At 44.3% G+C, this 26147-nt stretch overlaps 1 protein-coding gene across 2 annotated transcripts in view; it reads left to right on the plus strand.

Annotated features, from left to right (window-relative positions):
• Nucleotides 1-19880, plus strand: part of TMEM182 (transmembrane protein 182) — a 49998-nt gene extending 30118 nt beyond the window's left edge. The window contains exons 4-5 of one of the 2 annotated variants that reach the window (XM_005686303.3): nucleotides 1442-1579; nucleotides 17016-19880. In XM_005686303.3, coding sequence (XP_005686360.1) covers nucleotides 1442-1579; nucleotides 17016-17236 — 359 coding nt within the window. In that variant the 3' untranslated portion in view covers nucleotides 17237-19880. The remainder of the gene's footprint in view (nucleotides 1-1441; nucleotides 1580-17015) is intronic. The other variant, XM_018054966.1, reaches the window with a different exon arrangement.

Here is a 26147-nt window from a genome sequence, read left to right on the forward strand (position 1 = left end):
TACTATGCTTTATAATTTGTCATGCTCCACTTTCCCCGGACCACTGCTTATTGACATTTACACCCCGCTTGCCACCAAACCACCTCCTAATAGTGCAGTGAATGAGGTGCATGAAAGTGTAAGCTGTGAGGCTCCTCTGTCACCTAGTAACTCTGGTCGGACAGGGAAGGCAAAGGTTTGTCTCAAAGCCTTCCCTCTTACTTCCCACAGTCAAGTCGACCAGTACTTTCCTGCCCTGTGCCCTGCGGAGCTGGAATATAACCACAGAGAGTCTCCTTACACGGTCAACCCAGCAGCCATGCCCCACGAGGCACATTAGCGTGTGAGGTGAAAGCCCGCCCTTGTGTTCTTGCCTTCAAAACCCAGTTACACAAAATGTAAAATTCCTCTTCCTATTTAACTACAGTGGCTCCTCTGCTCAATATTCCATCTTCCCATCCTCTTTCCTCTTAAAGATTCCAGCTGATTTATATACATTTTGCCAGGTGGGCTTGTTGAGAAAAATCATTCTTTACTTTCTTATGAAGTTTCTGTATTTTCATAAAAAGTATAATTTCCCCAGTATGTTGTACTACACTTTCCCTCATTTACACATGTAGGAATTTGTTTTTGTGTTTTAGCCTTTGGGAAATGACAAATTTGTTTAGTGGATCAGTAATTATCCCACTCAAAAATGGTCATTAGAATTCCTCTTTATTCGATTACTATATGTCACCAAATCTATTTATTTATCACCAGCTGCATCCATTAATTCAGACTTACTGACCCTTGACTAAGAGACCACTATAACTTTTCAAATCTTTCTAAGAACAAATATTAATAGAAAGTAGTAAGTCTTAAAAATATTTTAAGTCTCAGTCTATACAAACCTTTTTTTTTTGGCTTTGCTTGTCATTTTTATTACCTTAAGACTATTTTCCAATAGAGTCACAATCTAAATAAGAGCCCACTTTTTGTTTAGGAAACTTGGGGGACTGTTACCAGCTTCTCAGGGATCACTGCAGTACAAGCATCATCTGGGCAGGAAGTAAGAGGCAGTGTTTGTGGATGCGAATGCCTTTTTATGTCTTTGTCCATTTGGTGTAAACTCCTGTGTGTGACCCATCTGGGAACTTGCTCAAGAGGAGTCTTTCTAGAACTCTGAGTGTTCCCATTTCTAAATGGATAAGCTGGTCAGAAAAAGAGCTCCCAGAGTATGTTAAGCTTGCACGTGGTGTAAATACCAAGCTTGTGTTGATAGAAGTTCGGCATCATTGAATCCAAAGTCATCTGGTGAGGCTTCGTTTCAAAGATAACTCAGGACCACAGCCTGGGAGGCTGCCCGGCAGTGCTGGGGCTGAAATTAGAAACATGGAGAAGAGAGAAACTTACTGTGCGACAGTCTGCCGTGTTCACAATCTAAGTGTGCCTTACTCTTCTCCTTTTCTCCTGGGACCTGCAGTTTACCGTGGCTTCTGGGCAGTCCTGATGCTTCTGGGGGTGGTCGCCGTAGTGACTGCAAGCTTTCTGATCATCTGCGCAGCACCCTTCACCAGCCACCTTCTCTACAAAGCCGGGGGAGGCGCCTACATCGCCGCAGGTACGTCCAGTGTGAAGGCTGTGATTTCTAGCTGTGGACTATGTCTTTATATTTTCCAGTTCTGGTTTCAGAGGTGAGACTTCTAGGAGTTAGTAATATGCTAATATGCACATAGAGTATTTCCTGAGTACTGCCTAGGTGGCACACACATTTCCAGGGACTTTGTGTTTTCCATTTGCTCATTGTATCCAGGTTCTGTGAATGAAGACAATAGGCAGGAAAGCTCTGCTATAGGAGCCTTTTAATCTCCCTTGTCCTGTTAAAGTTCCACGTGTAAAATGGGTATGTCGACACGTCTGTCTATAACATCTGGATGTTTGTGAAGCCTCTTGTGTGTGCCTAAGAAGATAGCCCATTACAGTATTACAAACCCTCATGATTTATTTATCTCAGGTGAAAATCAATTTTTTTACAACATCATCATTCCATTTTCATAACTGTGGTTCATATGTGTTATCTAAGCACCTTCTCTGTAAAACCTGCATTTAAAATAAAATAGCTATTTTAAACTAAAATAGTCACCTTCTAAGTGAAGTCACTCAATTGTGTCCGACTCTTGGCGACCCCATGGACTGTAGCCTACCAGGTTCCTCCATCCATGGGATTTTCCAGGCAAGAGTACTGGAGTGGGTTGCCATTGCCTTCTCCAGAGCATCTTCCCGATGCAGGGATTGAACCCGGGTCTCCTGCATTGTAGGCAGACGCTTTACCGTCTGAACCACCAGGGAAGTCCACCAGTCCTTCTAAGTGCCATTGAAATGATCATACAAATAGTACAAATAGAAAAATAGCCGAATAGGTGAGTTTTGTGAATTTTAACACTTTTTTCTCTTCATCTGGAATTAAAATTCAGAGCACCAACCTGAAAACACAAGTGCAATATCTTTTTGTAAACATAAGAATTCTAGGAATTTAGACAAACTTCAGCTTAAGACCCAACTGTGGAGGAGGAAATGGCAACCCACTCCAGTATTCTTGCCTGGGAAATCCCATGGACAGAGGAGCCTGGTGGGCTACAGTCCATGAGGTCAAAGTCGGACACAACTGAGCACTAACAAGACCCAGCTGGACCTGCCTTTGCTGTGTTGCAGGATCACATGAGAAGGTCCAGGGGCTTCACCTGAGACTGTAGTGGCCGTGGAGGGCGGGACAGGCTGGGCGGCTCAGTGGCCTTTGTAGTTGCTGCAAAGGCAACTCATGTTGCTGCCCAGAATCACTTAACCAATGGTCAGTTAACAAAATGGCTTCTTTAAGCATTATGTTTGTATGAAAATTATACTTAATTTTGCAGAGGGAATAAGAAGAGTAATCTCTGCTCAACAAGCTTAAAAAACCCCACAAAACAACAGCAATGACAACAAATGAGACCAAAGCCCACCCTGGGGACAGGGGCCCTATGTAACCTATTCTGTCTTTCTATTCATCTCTTATTTCAACTGTTCTCTTCACTGAGTCTTCAGGGAGCCTTTATCAAGGGCCCAGATTTACCCATCTGAGCTCATGATTTTAAAAATAACTTTAAATATGTGGAATATAGTTTACATACCACAAAATGTACCATTTTGAAGTGTGTCATGCTGTGTTTTGAGTACCTTTCCAGAGCTGGACAAAGATCAGCAGTATCTGATTACAGAATATTTTTTTTCTTATCTTATTACAAAGAAACCTCATCCTCCCCTCCCCTTCTCTCCCCTCTAGCTCTGGTAACCACCAGTCCACTTTCTGTCCCTGTGAGTTTCCTCTTCTGGACATTTCATGTCTGTGGAATCACACTGTGTCTGGCTTCTTTGACTTAGATCTCACAACTGATAATCTCTCTATACTTCATAATTCCATTAGACCAAATCCCTTATTCAGATATTAAAAGATGATGCTGTGAAAGTGCTGCACTCAATATGCCAGCAAATTTGGAAAACTTACCAGTGGCTACAGGACTGAAAAAGGTCAGTTTTCATTCCAACCCCAAAGAAGGGCAATGCCAAAGAATGTTCAAACTCCGGCACAGTTGCACTCATCTCACACACTGGTGAAGTAATGCTCAAAATTCTCCAAGCCAGGCTTCAACAGTATATGAACCATGAAATTCCAGATGTTCAAGCTGGATTTAGAAAAGGCAGAAGAACCAGGGATCAAATTGCCAACATCCATTGAATCATAGAAAAAGCAGGGAGAGTTCCAGAAAAACATCTATTTCTGCTTTATTGATTACATCAAAGCCTTTGACTGTGCGAATCACAACAAACTGTGGAAAATTCTTTAAGAGACAGGAGTAACAGACCACCTGACCTGAGCAATCTGTATGCAGAGTACATCATGTGAAATGCCAGGGTGGATGAAGCACAAGCTAGAATCAAGATTGCTAGGAGAAATATCAATAACCTCAGATATGCAGATGACACCACCCTTATGGCAGAAAGTGAAGAGGAACTAAAGAGCCTCTTGATGAAAGTGAAAGAGGAGAATGAAAATATTGGCTTAAAGCTCAACATTCAGAAAATGAAGATCATGGCATCTGGTCCCATCACTTCATAGGGATGCAAATAGATGGGGAAACAATGGAAACAGTGAGAGACTTTATTTTCTTGGGCTCCAAAATCACTGCAGATGGTAACTGCAGCCATGAAGTTAAAAGACGCTTGCTCCTTGGAAGAAAAGCTATGACCAACCTAGACAGCATATTAAAAAGCAGAGACATTACTTTGCTGGCAAAGGTCTATCTAGTCAAAGCTGTGGTTTTTCCAGTAGTCATGTATGGATTGAAAGTTGGATTATAAAGAAAGTTGAGTGTTGAAGAATTGATGCTTTTGAACTGGAGAAGACTCTTGAGAGTCCCTTGGACTGCCAGAAGATCCAACCAGTCCATCCTAAAGGAAATCAGTCCTGAATATTCATTGGAAGGACTAATGCTGAAGCTGAAACTCCAATACTTTGACCATCTGATGGGAAGAACTGACTCATTGGAAAAGACTCTGATGCTGGGAAAGATTGAATACAGGAAGAGAAGGGGACAACAGAGGATGAGATGGTTGGATGGTATCACTGATTCAATGGACATGAGTTTGAGCAGTGTCAGGGAGTTGGTGATGGACAGGGAAGCCTGGCGTGCTGAAGTCCATGGGGTTGCAAGAGTCAGACACGACTGAGTGACTGAACTGAACTGGAATCCCTTATATGCCTTAAAACTGAGCATCTTCTTCACCAAATATATTTTCTCACCCAAATCACACTCTACTCTCACTTCATTCAAAGGTCTAGTTATGGTGTATATTTCCCCATGATCCTCCCAGAAATAATCTCCCTCTACTAAAATGTGTAAACCTTTCTTTCTTCTTCTTTGCTTTTCCATCTTCTTAAACCTTTCTCCATAAAGGGAATATGAACTAGCAGTAGTCCAGTGGTTACATTATGGGCAACATGTTTGTTTTAAACTCAGAGATACTGTGATCCTGGGTTTCATCTTATTAGAGAATTGTGTGTGTGTGTGTGTGTGTATGCAGTGCTGTTGAAAAAACTGTTGGTCATTTTTTTTCCATTTTATAATTTGTTTGAGAAAATTGTGTATCTAAAGAATTAGTTTGGTTGAGGACTCTGAAGAAAGATGAAGCATCTGATTAATATTTGACTAGTAGGTTTTCTCTCTTCCGTGGCTCTCTGGCTGCATTGGGTATAGGGCTGAGGTCCTCTTGGCTCAGGACTTTATGCAAAAGGGAGGAGTCAGTGTGTTCCAGGAGCCTGGTCCTGAAAGCCACTCAACCAGATAGTTACAAGATTTCAAATCTGACTTGTAATTTCCTTCACAGACCAATTATTTACTGTTTGTGCATGGCCGTTTATTTCCTAAGAACACAAGGAGGTATTCCATTGGATGAGATTTTTTTTAACTACTTTTTTTTTTTTAATCAGTTTAGACAGTAAAAGTGATATTCTCAGGAATACCTGAAACTTACTGTCTAGTAGCAATTTCCACCATGAGACACATCTTTTAAAGCAGTTATGGGGCTTTAATAAATCATCCATAGGCCTGAGTGTTAGAGACAAATTTAAAAAATTTTTCAGTTGTCTACTATTTCCACCCCCAGATATTTTAATAGGCAATTAATACTCTCAGAATTGGAAATGGAAACTTACAGACTATTCTATAGGGACATTAGGAAAAGGTGCTCTGATCACTGGGTTTTGGGGGCAGCCAGGATTTTTCTGTACTGTATTTAACATGGAACCATGCATGTAGTCATTTACTGAGTTAAACTGGATCAAATTTATCAAGCTTTCTAGTGGTTAGAGGTCACGTTTTCAAAACGATACCCCTCATTCCAGGGGGCAAGTATTCCAAAACCCCTCCTTTTCAGGGCTTGCTGGTCACTCCAGACCTCGCTGTCTCCCCATGCCAACTCTCCGTACTGGGCTTGGCAGTCGGGAACAGGTGTGGCCCGGGCCCGCAGTTGCCGGAGCTACTTCATCCACACCACAAACAAGACACTCTCTTTATTTGGACAGACGGCCTTGAGAGGGCGGAACGACATTCCGACTGGCCTTGCTGGTGTGTGCACGCAGGACTGTGGCATCAGCACGCAGAGGACTCTGGCATCAGCACGCAGAGGACTCTGGCATCAGCACGCAGGCCGCGTGGGCACATCCCACGCACGGCCGTGGCGTGCTGACGTCACAGCTGTCAGTGTGAGCAGGGGCGGGGTCCGCGGTCTTCCTCGCGCTCTGTCCGCGGCTCGGGCAGAGTCCGAAGGCCCTGTGTCGTCACTTCCTGCTCTGGGCCAGACGCCTTCTCTGGCCGGGCCATGTGTTCCCCATGGAAGTTCAGTTCCGGACCAAGTGCAAGGTGGTCATTAGGATGCGACAGCCCCCGAGTCTGCTTAAGTGAGCCTCTGCCACACCACTCCAAGGCCCGAAGAGTTGCTGAGCCTTCTTCTCGTGTGAACTCCGTGGGGCAGCTATGGAGGGCTGACTCACGGCTTCTCCGCACCCTGTGATACCCGATATGATGGGAATGATGTCGGAAGGTGTGGCATTAAAAACCATTTGAACTATGTGGAGAAGATCATTGTGTGGCTGAGTGTTCCTGCTGCTGCTGCTAAGTCACTTCAGTCGTGTTCGACTCTGTGCGACCCCATAGACTGCAGCCCACCAGGCTCCCCGCATCCCTGGGAACGCCGGCCAAAGCGACGTCAATGTAGGAATTGCTGTGCATGAGTAAAATCCCGGAGTGTACAGGAAATAATGAGGACAGGGTTTGGGATGTTCTGGGACACTGACATTGGGTGAATTTTATCAGCTTATCAGGGTATAAAGAAGGCTGAGTGCCAAAGAATTGATTGTTTTCTAACTGTGCTGGAGAAGACTCTTGAGAGTCCCTTGGACCGCAAGATCAAACCAGTCAATCCTAAAGGAAGTCAACCCTGAATGTTCATTAGAAGGACTGATGCTGAAGCTGAAGCTCCAGTACCTTGGCCACCTGATGCGAAGAGCCAGCCACCTATTTAGATAGGACCCCGATGCTGGGAAAGATTGAGGGCAGGAGAAGAGGGCAGCAGAGGATGCAATGGTTGGATGGCATCATCGACTCAATGGACATGAGTTTGAGCAAACTCCGGGAGATGGTGAAGGACAGGGAAGCATGTTGTGTTGCAGTCCAGGGGGTCACAAAGAGTTGGACACAACTCAGTGACTGAACAATAGGGTAGAGAGATTCTTGAAATTGAAATCACCTTTTCCTGAATGACAACCTGGGATTATATATTTTTCTGCTGGATGTAGAGCTCCACAGAGTCTCAGCTGGGTCAAGAGGGCTGGGAAACTTCTGAATCTTGGCTAAATGCCTTGTTAGCATCTCATGTTAGTGAGACTGCACACTCGTCTTGTAAGTCAGAGGAACATCGAAGCCCACACTCCAGGCCCAGGGTATGTTAGCCAAAGGAAAGGACACCTTGGCAGTGCAGTGAGTCCTTTGGAAGGTGATGGAGGCCAAGTTGTGGCCTGAGTCCTGCCCCACTCAGTAACCACAGGGCACATCCTTTCCTTGTCCAGACAGCTGTTTCACACGCTGCCGTGGCTCACCAGGGACGTGAGCGGAGTGAGTGGGGTGAGCTATACAAACCCTCTGCCCCCTGCGACAGACACCGTAAGCATGTCCTTCTAGTCTGGAGGACAGTGCTTTCTAAGAGGGTAGGAATGGGAGCCCCTTAAAACGGGTCAGGGGGTAAGTGGATGTGAAGGGAACATGACATTCTTCTACAAGAGGGTAAAACTGACTCAGAAGCACATCGGGTTTGTGGTGTGTTTTCTTATTCCTTTAAAAGGTCAGTGGAATTTGTAGTAGTTCATGGTGAACCACACTCATTTCTAGAGAAAACGCAGATGTGATGGATGCATACTGCAGGAGACGTTTTTTACCTTAATGCCAGAAAAAGTAGCTCATAGAATCCCAGGGACGTATATCGGGTATTCACTCTCCTTTGGCTGAGACCAAACACGTGGCTCACAGGAGGCTCGGGGATCATGCCCGGCTCCTCACATCTTCCTCCAGATAAAGCCAAATAGTCAGAGCGGAGGAGAGTGTGGAGGAAACAGACCAAGAGCAGGACGGATCAGAGAAGAATTGCTGATGGCCTGGAGGCAGGCGTTCTCCACTTACAGGCACACGCACCTCTCTGAGTACCCCTGCCCTCTCCAGTCCCTGTAGTGAGAGACCCAGACTATAAATAGCCACTGACCCCAGGGCAGCTGAGGGGAACTGGCCTTGGAGGGCCTGCAAGGGCTTGCCGGTGGCTTTGCTAACGCTTCTATCTTCTTAGCAGGCAAGAAGTGGGCTTTCAGAGAAAATCAAAAGCATAACTTCTCAGTATGGAACCAAATATGTACCAAAATACAGGACTTGAGCATTTTATTCAGGGCTCCGGTCTGTTGGAGGTGGGCGGTGGAGGGAAATAGTCATGAATACTAAGTAGGCACTGCTGATCTGTCAGGCGGATGTACTGTTGAAGGAGAATTAGTGTCTTGGACTTTCCGGAAATGCAGAATGGCTGCTCAGCTTTTCCTTGTGCTCAGTCCCGAGTCTCAGGTGTACAGGTCTGCCTTCTAAGTAGGAACAGAGGAACCAGTGACTCTTATGTTTCTAAAAGTACCTGTTTTTGTACACTTGCTTTGCATCTTCAGTTGTCACATTTGGGGATTTGTCTAGGAAAATCATCATGTTGGATTCTGATACTATTCTCATGTGGAATTTTAATGTCCTCAATCTGACTTTTTTTTTTATTTTTATAAATATCAAGTACCAGAGTGAGTCAGCCTTGGCTGGTATTAAATAGGGAAGAGCTTAGAAGAGTTGTTATTTACAAAAATACTTTAAAGTCTTAGTGCTTTTCTTTCTCAGATGCATCTTTGAAAGTTGCTTTTTTCCTCCACATTGCTTCTCAGCTGAGATTTGCGGCACAGACTGTTAGAATCAGACTTGCCCTCTCTTGGTTTTGAATGGGAGTCAACGTGATAGACACAGGGGCACCTCACAGAAGTGGTGGGTTTGCTTCCAGACCCTTCTCTGCTATAATCCATTAGTGTGCAATACCATTATGTCTAAAAAGCGGTTGAAATAGTGTGAGGACGGCCACGATGTGACGCAGAAACACAAAGTGAGCAAATGGCGTGTGGAACGCAAAGTGAGCAAATGGTGTGTGGAAAAATGGCACTGACAGACTTGCTCGGTGCAGGCTGCCACAGACCTTCACTTCACTACGAAATGCAGTATCTGAGACGCACAGTCAAGTGAGGGTCGGTAAAATAAGATCTGCCTGTATGTGGCACTAAAGCGAAGGGACAAGTCCCTGGAAGAGGAGTTCAGAAAGGACGCATCACAGTCAGTTTAACCTCTGAGCCAGGTGATGGCTGCAGAGGGGAGGCGGGTGTGAGGGGGAGAGAGGAGTCACCCCCGCCCCCACCACCCCAGCCTTGGTTGCACCATCCTTGCTGGGGACCATCTGGACTGTGGTCAACTCCTGCCCAGGTGAATCGAGGATGTGAGAAGCCTGCTCAGTAATAGCTTTGGTGAAAAGTTTTTGAAAAAAGCTTCAATTTGAAACTGGGATAAGTAAATGCTCCCCACCCCCTTTTAAAAGATGTGTCTGAGCTGAGAACTAGAGTAACAGGCCTGCAAATGAATGCATTGAATAATTAACCTCCAGCCTGAGGAGTCTTAAACATGTCAGGTGACAAGACTTTCTGGCCTATAAATAGGATCTCTGGTTTGGAGTGAATTCTGCCAAGGTGGACGGGCAGAGTGTGTTTCCATCTGCCTCCTTTTCCTCTTCCAAAGTACGTGGATTATTAACATCTACTGTTTACTCGGTACTGTGAGGGGTTTAATTTGTTTGCAAATATTCTGTTTCATTCCACACCCTTTCCCCAAACTGTCATTTGCTGGAAAATAACTAGTATTGAGTGGACAAGGCATATTGCTTTCTTCACTAGATTATGTTATGTGTTTTCTGAGGCCTTTTTTCTCTTCACATACACTTTCTTATTAGAAGAGAATCACGTGAGGTATAGATTTGTCTGAATGATCAGATCGACACGGGCTGGATTTTCCTAGGAAGAATCTCTGCTTCCTATGACCAAGGGGCTGCTGTGGAGGGGAAGGAGGCTTGCTTGACTGGACAGTGGAAACAGAAAACGTCCTTAATACGACTAAGCACCAGTCTGGATTCACCTGATGCGCTTTCTGAAATATCCCCTAGACGGGGGCTGTGAGGTGACGGACGCCACCTGGTGGAGGATTCCAGCAAGGCCCGGGCAGACACGTGAAACCACCTTTTCCCTCTCTGCTTCCATGAAGTCTCAGAAAGGAGAATCCACGGCAAGCTGCTTCTGTGCCTCTTGGCCCGTCCTGAAATAGTCCCGTCACATGAGAAGCTCTGACGCGTCAGAAGGTTTCAGAGGATGATATTTCTAGCCACAGCAAGAGCGTAGGCCAAAGCTCAGTGTTGGCTATGTGCTCGTCCTGTCTGGGGCATCTTACTCCTGGAGCGCTTTCCTCTGTTCCTTTCTCTTATTGCCCTCTTCGGTGGGCACTTGCGTCATCTGTATTTTACCAGTGATGAATCGGAGACACAGAGACGTTAGAAACATGCTTAGTGTTGCTCAGCTACTAAAGTTTAAACTTTCTAAGCAGTAAACCTGAACCTGGGTAGACAGATTGCAGCCCTGTGCTCTTCAACCACCAAATACTTCCTGAAACTCAGTTACCACCAGCAGACCCTTCCTTGGCCTTAAATGAAACTGCTTCTCAGATCAAACCCCTCACTACTTAAGAGTAGATATGGATATACGTGCACAATCATTCTCTATCTATCAATCGTTGTTTCACAAGAGGGTACAGAGTATTGAGACTTCCCTGGTTGCCTAGCGGTTATGACTCCATGCTTCCAGTGCCCGAGATGTGGGTTCAATCCCTAGTCAGGAAACTAAGATCCTGCATGCCAAGGGGAATGGCCAAAAAATTGAAAAAAAAAAAAAAGTAGAGGGAGAGAGAGAAAAAGTACAGAGTATTGAATATAAAGGGTGTTAGTGTTGGAAGTTATCATGCCAATCTAAAAAAGTAGTATTTGAAAAATCTGATAGATAATACCCAATACATAGGCTTCATTGACTAAAGACATTAGACCAGCAAATGACCTTTGTACAAAAAAAGTGCTCTCCAGGTTGCATTGGTGACATTTGTGACAGAAACTATGCGTAGTGATAAGCTTGAATGACTCCTCACCACATGGCCAATAAGAAACCCGCCTTGTTCGTGGTATGCCATAATTATTTGTCCGTTTATTTGTTTTATTATGATCACAAAGCTTCATGGGCTTTGGGACCATATTTTGATTATGCTTCCAGTAAGCTCTTTTATGAATTTGTATTAGACTTGAAAAAATAGAAATTATAAAATTCAATTGGAGATAAGTTACACTTTCAAACTGTATGACCTAATTTAAATATAACTTCATTTAAAACAATTATTACCTGAATATTGGCAATACTTTCTAAAATCACTGTGGCAAGTGGGTTTGAAATATCATACACTTGTCTCTCAAGACAGCTATTGCTTATGTTTTTATGAGTTTCTTTTTGTAGTTAAGATTTTTCCATAGTATTAGTGCTTCACTTGGGGGGTGGACCAAATCAATAATTGTTGTTGTTCAATCCCTAAATCGTGTCTCACTCTTTGTGTCCCTATGGACTGCAGCACGCCAGGCTTCCCTGTCTTTTTACTATGTCCCAGAATTTACTAAAACTCATGTCTGTTGAGTAGGTGATGCCATCCAGCTATCTCATTCTCTGTTGCCCCCTTCTCCTCCTGCCCCCAAACATTTCCAACATCAGGGTCTTTCCCAAGTGTTGGCTCTTTGCATCAGGTGGCCAGAGTATTGGAGCTTCAGCTTCTGCATCAGTCCTTCCAGTGAGTATTCTGGGTTGATTTCCTTGAGGATTGACTGGTTCGATCTCGTTTCAGTCCCAGGGCCTCAAGAGTCTTCCCCAGCACCAGTTTGAAAGCATTGGTTCTCCATCGCTCAGTCTTCTTTATGGTCCACCTCTCACACCCATACATTCTTGATCCATACATCAATAATGCTGCTGTTCATCAGCAGTCACGATATCCCACCAATAGGAGACGCATCTCTCTGGGTGTGGACACACATCCTCTCCTCCCACCCACCCCCACCACATTCACTTTCCAGCACAGGTAGCCGCACACTTCCACCATACTTTTTTTTTTTTTTTTTTCTCATTCATTTTGTTTCTGGTTTTGTTATATTTTCAAACTTACAGAGAAATGGTAAGCCCCTTCACCCGGAGACTCCCTTGGGAACATTTGGTAATTTTCCCAGCAATGTCTATTAAAGAAAGCGAAAGAATCAAGCCCTGGAATACGCCGTGTTTAGAGGTGTCATCCGAGTATCCATCAAACCAGAACAAGTCCTTCATTGACCTTCATGAGCAGGGCTCTTTCGAAGACTACAGGCCTGTGGTTTTCTGGCACGTTCCTGAGTTGGTTTGCCTGATGCTTGCCCAGTACTGGGCTTAGGTTCGTCCCTTTGCTGCAGCCGCACAGCCGTTACATTGTGTTCTCACTGAATCTCTTGAAGTGGTAAGTGACACCAGCCTGTCATGTCCCTGGTTTTACCAACTTTGATCCCTTGAGTGAAGTGGGATTTGCCAGGTTTCTTCAGTGTAGCGTTGATGTTTTTTCTTTACGACTAATACGCATTTCGTGGGAAGAGACTCTGAGCCGGTATAAACATTTATTTCCCATCTAAATTTCATCCACTAGTTTTAGTATCCATTTTTGTTTCTTGCCTGAATTAATTCTGACTTAAATGATCGCCGAGCGGTGATTTCTGATTCAGCTCTTCCTTCTGTATTTATAAGTCAGCATTCTGAATGAAAGGCATTCCCGTCTCCCTACTGAAATTTATTCACTTGCTTATTTATATCTCTGTGGACTCTTGGATCCCTCTTTTATTTGATGAGATGTAATGGGCTTCTATCATTATTTGTTTAATCGTCAAATGTTCTTAGAACTGGCTAGGAGAAGCCCCAAGATGTGTTTTCTGAATGCCCACACTGTTCTCTGAGCACATCTGCACTTTTTTGGTATAACATGATGTTCCAGATTCGTCTTGTACTTTCTGTACCAGCCTGGACTCAACTGTTTCTCAGAGATGCCCCGAACCCCTGTTTAGAAGCCAAGATCTAGATGCCCAGTGTGCTCCGTGGAACTGGGGTGGTGTTGCTCCCAGACTTTCACAGGGAACAGCCAGGAAGTGTAGCTAGGTACACACACGCACAAAGGTGTGTGCACACATTTGCCTCCGTATTCATTCATTTATCCATCTATCTAAAACCACGAATTCACACCAACACATTCAATTCTAAAAAACATCATAGGGTTCATTCTAGCTTTCCCCCCTTTTCAAATTTGTGACTCCCTTCTCAGGAGTGAAGAACTTGACTCCAGTTCACCTGGATATATGTATGTGGATGATCAGTCCCGCTGGAAGCAATAGTCTCCTGACTCTTCTTTCAGCTACTTAACTTCATGCAGCCCCCGTCATAACTTTTTGCTGCCGTATTAGCTAATCTGTTGGCCTTTGGTGTAAATACTGATAGTTTCCCCATGTTTGTTTGTTAATTTTCCTTCTCTTTTGTCTGTCTGCGTGCAAGCACACACACACACACACACACACACACACACACACGACACTGGCGATGTAATGGGTTATGAAGAGTAGGGAAGCAGTTTTACCCCAGGGGTATAATCATAAGCTGATCTGTTATGAAGTAAATGGACTATTTCTCCAACCAGTGAACAAGACTGTATTGATAGAAACCACTATTATTCGTTGCTTTCAGGATGTAATTGCTCTTCAAAGAACAGCAATGATTAAATGTAACTGAATTCTTCCTTATCATGGATCGTCTGCATGATGTCCTACAATACTTTTTAATAATTTTATTTATTTATTTGTTTATTATTCTCGGCCGTGCTGGGTCGTCACTGCCGCCTGGACCTTTTCTCTAGCTGCGGCAAGCGGGAGCTACTCTCTAGTAACGTGCGAGAGCTTCTCATTGCTAGGGTCCTCTCTGGTTGCAGAGGACTGGCTCTGGGGCACGCGGGCCTCCATAGTTGCAGCTCCCAGGCTCTAAAGCACAGGTTCTGTAGCTGTGGCGCACAGGCTGCGCTGCTCCACAGCGTGTGGAAGCCACCTGGCCCAGGGATCGAACCCATGTCTCCTGCATTGGCAGGCGGGTTCTTTACCGCTGAGCCACCTGGGAGGCCCTACAATACTTTAAAAAATATGGTCTAAATTCAGTAAGTTTACAATTCTTGAAGAAAAGATGTATAAAGCTACTAGTTTTTCACCAAGGAAATTTTTTAAAATAAAAATACCTGAAAGCAAAAGAGATTCATGTGATGCAAGGAAAATTAAAAAAATATATATTAACAAATAATAAAAAATGGTTTGCAAGGTGTTTGCATAAGGCAAAGGGTATGCAGATGACCAAGCCACACCTTTACATTAGCAGAGCACACTGTCTGTGTATTTGCTGAAAAACATGCATTGAGAGGCGCAGAGTTGCTAGGCAGCACATGGCCTCACCATACTGTTGTCACAGTCTGAGGCGTGGCTCTGCGAGAAGCTTGCTGGCCGGCTCCGGCTTCGCTGCTGCCTTGTGATCAGCCGTCGTGCAGTGATTAGACTGCTCTATTCTGTGCTGCAACGTTTACGGTCACGTTCAGAAGGCAGCGTGACGGATGGTTCTTATTAGTGAAGCCATTGTGTTGACCCTTCACAACTCTGGAGCTTGTATCGCAATCAGGGTAAAGTTTCAGCTCTGGTGATGATATACTTTGACATAACGTGTGGGCCCTTCTTCTCAAGATTCTTTATGAAACTGATGACCCAGGAGGGTGAGGACACCTAAATACTTTAGGAACATGGTTAACTCCACAAGAGCGATGGATGGCTAGACTTGTAACCCACGTTAAAAGCTCTCTTCTCTCCGTGTTTCCTGGCCTCTGCACCTGATCACAAGGTGGTGCTTACCTTCCAGACAGACTAGTAATTAGAATGTGGAGCTTTTATACCCGATAGTTCAGTTCATTCATTCAAAGGGTACAGTAGATCCTTAACAAGTTTAGATTGAACTTTTTGAGAAATTATAAGTGACCTCAGGTATATTCTTGTTGTTGTTCAGTTGCTAAGTTGTGTCTGACTCTTTGCGACCCTGTGAACTGCAACATGTCAGGATTCCCTGTCCTTCACTATCTCCCAGGGTTTGCTCAAACTCATGTCCTTTGAGTCAGTGTTGCCATCCAACCATCTCATCCTCTGCCACCCCCTTCTCCTCTTGCCCTTAATCTTTCCCAGTGTGAGGGTCCTTTACAGTTAGCTGGCTCTTCGCATCAGGTGGGCAAAAGATTGGAGCTTCAGCTTCAGCATCAGCCCTTCCAGTGAATATTCAGGATTGATTTCCTTTAGGATTGACTGGTTTGATCTCCTTGCTGTCCAAGGGACTCTCGAGAGTCTTATCTAGCACCATGATTTGAAAGCATCAGTTCTTAGCACTCAGCCTTTTTTTTTTGGTCCAGCTCTCAATATCCACACATGACTACTGGAAGTATATTTTGCTTTGGGACAAATTCGTGTATGGGGACCTGTCCCTCATTCAGGGATGCATCAACTTAGCAGCTCTCGAGACTGCAGCTCAGTGCAGTGGTACCACCTCCTTCTGTCACGGTAACAGTCACGTGGAAACACATGTGCCTGGTAGTAGCCTCAGATTTCCGCATTCATAAAGCTCTTCTGTCATGTTATTTGATAAAGTCCAAGGTCCAACACTATGGCACTTCTCTGCCCTTATAATCCCAACAGTATTTTTGAATAGGTGGATTGCAGTTTTATATTGAAATGGATCATAAGTTATGCTGCCTTCTGGTTAGGAGTTTCCCTCCCTCCTCTCTTTCTTTCTTCTTTTCTTTTATTTAATAAGGCTCTTGATCGCAAATCCACAGAAAGTTTGTTAAGGAGTCACGTGTGTTCTTTTATATTAGTTCAGTGTTACCATCTCTGTTTTTTTTCTGGTACTTATCTTACTTGGCTTCTGTTTTCACTGTCACATTTAACTACAGCACCAGTTAGCTGTAATTATAAATGTTACATTGTTATAACAGTAGTCAGAAAGACTTTGAACTAAAAATCAGCTAGGAAAGCTACCAGCTGAGTTTGCATAAACCTGAAACTAGGGGTTCAGAGTACCTGTTTCATGAGTATGTTGTACATGTTGAAAGAAATAACATATAACAGTGCTCATCACAAATAAGACATAAAATAAAGACGGATAAATGTTGGAAAGTAAATTCTGCTAGGCAGGGCTTCCCTGGTGGCTCAGACAGCAAAGAATCTGCCAGCCTTTCAGGAGACCTGGGTTCAATCCCTGAAGATTCCCTGGAGAAGGGAATGGCAGCCCACTCCAGTTTTTTCCCTGGAGAATCTCATGGACAGAGGGATTCCTGCCTGGCGGGCTGCAGGCCACGGGGTCCTACAGAGCTGGACACGACTAAGCGGCCTCCACGATAGCGCAAGGGCCCTTTGACTCTAGGGTTGGCCAGCACCTGATGCAGGCCCTGGCACACGGTACGCGCTCGGTCAGCGCAGGTCAGCCACCGTCCTCGTTCTTCTGCAGCTCTCGCCCCCAGGACCCTGGACACTGAAGAAAAGTGATGTGCCTGGGAAGGTGCAGTAGCAGGTCTGACACCAAGTAGGCGGCTTAGCTAAAACTGCCCTCTCACAATTTTATCACCGGGCGTGTGATTGGTCTGCTAGCACACTCGGGCAGACATCTTCAGAAAGGCTAAAGGTGTCTTGTTCTGTCCCCTCAGGCGTCCTGTTTTCCCTGGTGGTGATGCTGTACGTCATCTGGGTCCAGGCGGTGGCTGACATGGAAAGCTACAGACACATGAAAATGAGAGACTGCTTGGATTTCAGCCCCTCTGTGCTGTACGGCTGGTCGTTTTTCCTGGCCCCGGCGGGGATTGTTTTCTCCCTGCTAGCTGGATTACTGTTTCTGATTGTTGGACGGCACATTCAGATACATCACTAGTCAGACTGCTGCCTCCAGTGTCTCCTTGAATGATTTTAAAACAGAGCTTTTTTTTTTTTTAATTTTGTCTCCATGATCCTGGCATAGAATGAGTTGATGTAGCTTGTTAGTTGCTATTTGAATTAGCCATTGTGATTTTCTCTCATAAGAGGGTCCCAGGTGCTTCAGTCTTGTCTAAGTGCCCTCAGGAACCTAGTTTGCAAGTAACATGGGCCTCATCCCTTTCACCATACTTGTTGGAGTTTGCAGGTAACAAAGGCCTGAAAGTGCAAAATACCATCACCAGGGGCAAATCATGATTTGATTTAAGCCTCCTTTGCATTCACTTCTGCTGCTGTTAAGAAAAATTCTTGGGAGAGTAGTTATGAACAACAAACAAATGTTGTCAGAGAATTAACTCTGCTTCTTTTCTCTGTACGTAAATACCCATGTACACAGGTACCAGTTCCTGTGAGCAGATTATTCACCACTTAAAGATAAATCAAAGTTGCTCCCTTAGCAGGAGCCACACAAACTCATCAGTTAGAATCGGCCCCCATAAAACCAACGTGTATTTATTCTGCTTTCTTAACCAAAATTAAGTTTGGTTATGTTAAGTTATTCACTTAATTGTGCATGCTTATATAAATCTTAGGCTATATTTAAAAGAAGCAAATCTCTCTACCAAATCACAGATAATGCAGATTGGATTTTTTATGAACTGAAAGTGGCTTAATTGTATATGGAATATGGTTGAAAGTATGTAAAAACCAAGCGCCTGTGCTTTGTACATAATTCTATTTGATATTTTAAAATTTCCAGCTAAAAATTATATTGCTAATCTGTCCAGCATGTGAAGATTTACTGATGAAATGTGTTTTTAATATGCACTCACTATAAACGCCCAAAATGCTTCCAGATGAGGGTGATAATAGTCTTGCTTTATTAAAGACTATGGAATGTTAACTTTCCCCAAGATCTTATGGGTCGTGGCTCTTCCCATCATTTGATGCCCTTCACTGTTGTCCCTCCCTGACTTCAGCTTTACAGCAAGTACATTAGCATTTACGGATCTGCTATTTGCTTTAACCTCTTGGAGGAAAACCTGGGGGGGGGGGGTGGGCATGTAGGAATGATTATATTCACTAGAGTAGACATTTTGCATATCAAAGATGTTTGTTTGGCACTATTTTTGATGGAAACCGCATCCATCTGAGAAGCCTAGGTCTAATTTGCATTTTGGAAGCCCCCTGGCAGAGGACTCGCCTAGTGAAGGCACAGAGGCCCTGCGTGGTGTGCAGACTGACGTGTTCCAGACACAGCACTTTACTCCGCAGCTGCTGCGGACACCAAGGGCTTGAGTCAGAGGCAGGCAGAAGGGTGACCCCTTAGGAGACGAGCCTGGGGTGGAGCAGAGGCTCTGGTCCCCCGGTGCCTCACCCCAGTCCCTAGATTGTCTCTTCTGTGCACACCTTGTACTTTCCGTTAAACCTGGTTTACTGGGAGGGTGCTCTGGGGGGAAAAATGAAGGTCTGAGGTGTGTGCAGATCACGGGGCATTTTAGGGGTTACCTACCGACCGGATTTTCCTGTTAAAAAAATAAAAGAAAGAAAAGACTTCAGGGCCTTAAACTGGTTTCTCAGGCGGTTTCAGTTTTATCATACACGTTTTCCTGGTACTTTCCTTTGTGTTCTTCTGTTTCATTTTTATATTGCTTCATTTATTTCTTTGCTTTTGGCCTGATTATTACAAAAATAATTATGGGTTCTGTTATGCATGTTGACTGTGATATTAAGTTGTGGCATGCTATTAAGTTTTCCAGACGATGCTGGATGTATTTGATTAACTCATGGCATCTGTAAAAACAATTCCTTTTGGTAGAACTTTGGAATGGAGCCTTCTTCTAGTGTATTATACGTCATTCGAATTCCATGTGCAAGCTGTTTTTTTTTTTTAGTAAAGGTTTGACTATTTGTAGTTTTCAGATGGTTAGTCTTACTTTCTAATATTTGTGTGACTACCATATATTTATCTTAGGGCAACTGCCTGAATATCTGATCCACACTTTGGAAGTAATGGTTGTAATGCACTGATCCCATTAGTTCAAGCATATTGCCTGATCTATTTCAGCAACAATCCGTGGAGGAAAGGTGAGTTGTATTCACTATGTCAACGAGTAAAATACACTTATATATTCTTGTAACAGTCTTATATCTGCTTTGGGATAGTATGCTTCGTTTAATTTTCTATCTAGTGTATCGATTTATTTCCAAATCTTTCAAAGTTTTGAAAATCTTTTTTAAGAGGATTGACTTTGCGTCTTGAAGTTGCAGTTCAGTGAATAAGGTAGCTTCTTGGCGACGCTTGCAGAAAGAGTGAGGTAAGAGGACAGTGGGGTGTGACCTTGGACTCTGGTGGAGACTGTGTTCTCTCCTTCTCCTCCTTGCCCGAGCAGTTTAGTTCAGTCCTGCGACAGGAAACACAGGAAACTGCTGGACAAACCCTGCAAAGGTGCTGAATGAAGGTGTTTAATTTGGGGTTGAAGGTATGCTGTTAGCTAATACTGTTACGTGTACTGTTCCTGGACACTGACTGCTTTTATGACTAATCTATGAAATGTATTTACTGAATTTGAAGATTAAATCCACTTATAAGAGTATATTTATATGATGGAAGAGGTGTCAGTGCTTGGTAATTATTGATTATCTATGTGTGTGTGTGTGTGTGTGTGTGTTACGTTTATAAGTTTGTCTTTGTGTTTGTTTTTTCTTTCTACTGCTCTCTCTCCACTTGACCTGACTACCAGCACAATTGGCAGACCATCTCAAGGCTACTGGGAATAGGGGCCACATCATATGCTTGTAGATACTTAGTTTTTGATCGATTGATCGATATAGCATCATCAGTACAGTTTGTGATTTCTGATACTTTTGCCTGTCCACATGATAGCATGACGTTTCTAATTAATGCAGTTGCTTCATAATGTTGCTGTCTTAGTCATAAAGTGGTGAACCCTAATGCCTACCATTTTACCACTTACCCAACTTCCAGAAAAACATGATTTCCAAGGTCTGTTACTTCCTATTCACAGACGCAATAAGACAGAAAAAAAAAGACATTAAAATTTGTTTACCTCTCCAAATTGTTTTTCTTTGCAAAAGTTATGCATATTCATTAAACCATTCAGGAAGTATAAATGAGTAGAAAGAAAGAAACTTCATCCATAACTCCAGCAGTAGAGTCAAGCAGTACATGAACAGTTCTAGTAGGTCACTTAAAGTTCTTAGTCGCTCAGTCACGTCCAGCTCTTTGTGACCGCATGGACTGTAGCCCGCCAGGCTCCTCTGTCCAGGGGATTCTCCAGGCGAGAATACGGGAGTGAGTTGCCATGCCCTCCTCCAGGGCATCTTCCCCACCCAGGGATCGAGCCCACCCACCTCTCTTCTGTGGGCTCCACTTGCAGGTGGGTTCTTTACCACTAGGGCCACCTGGGGACATTAGACAACTTAAAGGGTCATACAGAAAAGTGCTTTGTAAATGTAGATTTTTACCGAATATGACAGTTTGAACAATTCTATGTCATTAGATATTTCAGAGATTATCTACACTCTCAATAGCAGCCAAGCCCACGCATCTCAGAGATGGGCCTGCTTGGTCTGTGTTAGAGTCTCGGATTCTGGAGATCCTGCTGTTTCTGAGTCACTTTGCTGTTGGACATATTTGCATATGGACACTGAGTCACTTTGCATATGGACATATTTTAAAATGGAGAAATAACAAGGCGTGTCCACCCTAGGTTATGGGCTTCCCAGGTGGCTCAGTGGTAAAGAATCCACCTGCCAATGTAGGAGGTGCAAGAGGTGGGTTTGATCCCTGGGTCAGGAAGATCCCCTGGAGGAGGAAATGACAACTCACTCCAGTATTCTTGCAGGGGAAATCCCATGGACAGAGGAGCCTGGTGGGCTACAGTCCCTGGGGTTGCAGAGAGTTGGACACAGGTGAGCGACTGAGCACATCCCCTAGGTTATTGAGTTAAATGATTGTGGACAGTTGCAAATCATGTTAATATTTTCTAGACTTCCAGTGGATGACAGTCCAGACAAGATCAAGAACAGGCTGACTCCGATTCCTGAGCACTTCCTGGGTGCCACTACCCATTCCTACGCCATTTGGTGGTGTCACTCCCTTGGGGAGCTGAGGGACTGAAATTGAGAAGGTGTGGAAGTCGCCCAAGGCCACACAGTGAGGAAGGATTGGAGATGGTTCTCTAGGTGTTTGGACTCCATGCTCTTTCTATGACACCTCTTGGCTTCTCCCTAATAGGGAAGGAAAATATTTTGGACATATTTGAATGAAAACAGAAAGATTTCTGTGAATGATTAGAGCTGCATGTTGGTTTGTTGCATGAATGAAGAAGCACAAAGTGAGCTACTTCCAAATCCTCCGCTGACCAGCCCCTCTGCTGCAGGCTTTGGGCTCCAGACATTAAACGGAGTGGTTCAGAAGTCAAGGATCCCAGGGCATACTCAGTGACATCAGTGACCTAAAATATGTGTGAGGCTATAGGAGTCTGAAGCCACCTGAATGGCTTATGCCGCCCTGAGTGCAAACTAGAAAGCCCAATATTAGAAAGCAGGTGCCGCCTTGCAGAAGTGTCCTTCTGGCCTTATCTTTAGCGGCCATTGCTCATGGGGGGGCTTTCTGGTGGCTCAGCTGGTAAAGAATCAGCCTGCCACTGCAGGAGACACAAGAGCTACAGGTTTGGGTTTGATCCCTGGATCAGGAAGGTCCCCTGGAGTGGAAAGTGGCAACCCACTCCAGTATTCTTACCTGGACAATTCCATGGACAGAAGAGCCTGACAGGCTACTGTCTATGGGGTTGCAAAAGATTCGGACACAGCTTAGTGACTAAACAACAGCAACGGAGAAAATAGGACTGCCAAAGAAGAGAAGTTATCTCAGAAGTTCCTGGGGTGGATTTCTATATCTGGTGGGCTAACCAAAGGAGAAACACACACACACACACACACACACACACACACACACACACATATATATACAAATTGAATTAGTGCCCATATATATATATATATATCAAGGAAAGCACAGAATGATAATGAAAAATGCCTCTCCTGGACATCAGCCCTACTTGCCCCCTTGTTATGTGACTTCACTTTGAATCAGATCGGTCTCCTCGCAACCCTAGCCTGCTGCCAGCCCCCACATGGCTATTTGGCAGCTATTTAAAGCATAGCTCATGTTACTGCACTGCAGGTCTGGGCACCCATGTTCCAACTGGGGCACAACTGATCTAAACAGACATCAACCTCAGGTCTTCTCTGAAATTAAATGTGAAGGTGTGAGCTCTGTGATCCCCTTTTTCCTTTCTTTTGCATTATTTCTTTTTCAAACCATGTCTTACTTGCACCACAGGGGAACTTCTGTTTGATTGTCAGTCTGATCAACTGAATCATCAGAAATGTTAGCTTTCCTCCCTTCTCCATTTGCTTAAGAGCTTTGGAACTCAAAGATAAAAAGTGGTAAATGGGATGAAGTGACCTGTCAAGGGTAGATCCAGCATCTGTGAATGATTTCAGAGAATCCCTCAGCTTCGAGACTTTCCAGCCTGAGCCCTTTTTATTTGGCTTTCCTCTCCTCTCCTCTTCTCAAACTGAAGTGCTTTGTGCATCATGGGATCTTGGAAGCTTGTTTCTTGAAAAGAAACCATTTTCCCCGAGCCTGAGAAACCTCAGACAAGGTTTGGAAGTGTGTGGTGGAGTGCTGAGCATTAGAGGAGCAGTGTAAAGCCTCACCTTCATTATCATACAGTGTATTTCACAGAATGGTCAAGAAAGACAAGCAACTTCCAAAAGATTTGGCTGATACATACACAGAGGAGCAGTGACCTGTGGTTTCAGGATGAGACAAATAAAATTATTCTGGAATGTGACTTGGTTAGGAGACACCACTCTGTGCAGCTGTTAATCAGAAAGGAGAAATCCAGTCCCCGCCCAAAGGTGATCAAAGGGTGTTAACCTCTCAGGTCACTCATGATAGAAAGCTACCCTTAGTGGAAAGAAATAGTAAAACTGCTAGTGAAACGGGCAGGGTGTAACCTTTAAAAGGGTGACACAGCCCGAGGACATGACGTAAATTGATTCGAACCAAATATGTCCAATATGGCAGACAAGTCAACTTCCACTAGACCTTGAGCCTCAGTTTAGCTCATTGTAACACATCAGCAAGCTAAACAACACGCCCACAGACTCCATGACAGTTCCAAGTTGGTTGGTTAGTGTTAGTAGTCACTCAGTTCTGTCTAACTCTTTGCAACCCCATGGACTGTACCCCACCAGGCTCCTCTGTCCATGGGATTTCCAAGGCAAGAATACTTGAGTGGGTTGCCATTTCCTTCTCCATGGAATCTTCCTGACCCAGGGATTGAACCCAGGTTTCCTGCATTGCAGGTGGATTTTTTACCATCTCAGCCACTGGGGAAGCTCTAAAAAAAGAGTGGTGAAGAATTTCAAACACAGAACTACGGCTCTTTGGATATGCTTCTTTTTTTTTTTTCTTTAAGACTTAAACAATAATCACTTTGATTTTGTCTGCTGGTCTTCACTGCTGCGCTTGGGCTTTCTCTAGTTGTGGTACGTGGGGGCTACCGTCCGCTTGCAGTGCCTGAACTTTCTCTTGTGGTGGCTTCTCCTGCAGAGCACAGGCTCCAGCTGCGCAGGCTTCAGCAGTTGCAGAGCGTGGGCCCAGTAGTTGAGACACAGGAGCTCAGTTGCCCTGCAGCATGTGGAATCTTCCCAGACCAGGGATGGAACCTGTGTCCCCTGAATTAGCAGGCAGATTCTTACCCATTGGACCACCAGGGAAGTCCCTTGGGATAGGCCTCTTATGTAAGTTTCCACCGTGACTTATGACAGACAAGATGTGCCCAACCCACACGGTACTTGTAAGGAAAGGCCAGGCGTGGTTTTTGCTATGGGTATTTTTTCCCCATAGGCTACACACCTACATTTTCTTATGTATTGTATGTATAAAGGTGAATGTATGTGCCAAGTAGAGAACGCTTAAGAAAAATGGAAAATGTGGACGTATTTAGTGTTTGCGTGCTCCTGTTTCCCTGTGCCCAGCATAGAAAAGTGACTGGGAGAGACACAGCAGTCACAGTTTTCAGCGGGCTTCACCTGCCCTCATCGTTTATGCCGCCAGGCTTCCGCTTTGTACGTAATCAAGCCATCTTCCGAGGATCTATTTCTGAATGAACTCTTCTGTTTAACAGTTCTCCTCGATCTTCCTCCAAGTCCTATCTCCTGAAAATCCTTCCTGTTTTCACTGACATCATAGCTATTGTTGCCCTTTTCTGCCGGATTTATACGCCCGTGAGTACATTTCACAGTTTTCATTGGAAAAGGCCCCACTCAACTTGATAACACACAGTCGCTTGAGCAAGTGGTGGCCCTTATTGGGTTTTGTTGTAGCATTCATTCCTAGGCCATGTTGACATTGTTGCTAAGATGTCTGAGCCAGCGGCAGCCTTGTACACAACTGTGTTCAAATCCAGCACTTCAGTATAAGCCAGACGTTGGAACTAGGACAGACGCATTTATAATATCGTTTGAGGGACAGCTGGGGGTCAGTGCTAAATTTTAATTTATCTGATGCAGAGGCAACTCTTGCATAACAATGAGCCCTAGCTATCACACACACTGAATGGAAAATAACCACATTTTCACCTTGGAAAATATACTCCAAATAGAACAGCAGTTGTTTTCAGGAAGCTATTCATGACTTACTCCCCCTGCCCCCAGCCCCTTCCCTCTAGAATCATCCAGGGATAAGGTAAACTTTTTAATCATCGTTTGTACATGGTGGTAATTTTTTGACTAGTTGAGAATTTTTACAGCCTGGGGACGGATCTGCCAAATCCTGCACAGCCCTTGTGCACTGGCAGGGAGATGGGCTTGGGTGACCTGCTAGGTCCTCCTTGAGTCTTTGAAATCCATCCCAGAGCTTAATTATGACAGCAGTCATCATTATTTGGAGCCCCTCATGGCATCCTTCATGAGAAAGATGTAAGGAGAGGAGAGTCAGCATGAGAATCGGAACAGATGATGATCTCACGGAGGATTTTCTCTTTTCCAGGCAGGTGGGAGGTGGGAAGAGGGGTGGAGTGTTAGTAAATAAGAGGGCTGCTGGCAGGAGCTTATCAAATAAACCCTCAGTTATTTGTTCACAGTCTGGCATAAACTAGTTATGAATATACTCTTTGTATTAACTGAGATAACAGCCATGTTCATTTTGACCCTTTGCATCAAGCTAAACCGGGTAGCTATCATTCCCTTCCCCCACCACAGGCAATCCAGGCTCCAGAACCTCCTTGGAATTGTCATGCACAGGGCCTGGGGTACGAAGCACTGGAATGTTTTCAGAACTTTTTATTTGTAAATAAATTTGAACTTACAGAGCAGTTTTAACTGTAGACAGAGAGAGCACAGGGCCACTCTTGAGAAATTAGCTGTGCTATAAAAAGCAGAGATACCGCTTTGCCAACAAAGGTCTTTATAGTCAAAGCTATAGTTTTTCCAGTAGTCATGTACAGATGTGAGAGTTGGACCATCAAGAAGGCTGAGTGGTAAAGAATTGATGCTTTTGAACTGTGGTGTTGGAGAAGACTCTGGAGAGTCCCTTGGACTGCAAGGAAATCAAACAAGTTAATCCTAAAGGAAACCAACCCTGAATATTCATTGCAAGGACTGATGCTGAAGCGGAAACTTCAATACTTTGGCCACCTGAGGTGAAGACCCAATTCACTGGAAAAGACCCTGATGCCAGAAAAGATTGAGGGCAGGAGGAGAAGGGGCAACAGAGGATGTGATGGTTGGATGGCATCACCGACTTGATGGACACGAGTTTGAACAAA

The sequence above is a fragment of the Capra hircus genome, chromosome 11, assembly GCF_001704415.2.
Source record: "Capra hircus breed San Clemente chromosome 11, ASM170441v1, whole genome shotgun sequence".
Lineage (NCBI taxonomy): Eukaryota > Metazoa > Chordata > Mammalia > Artiodactyla > Bovidae > Capra > Capra hircus.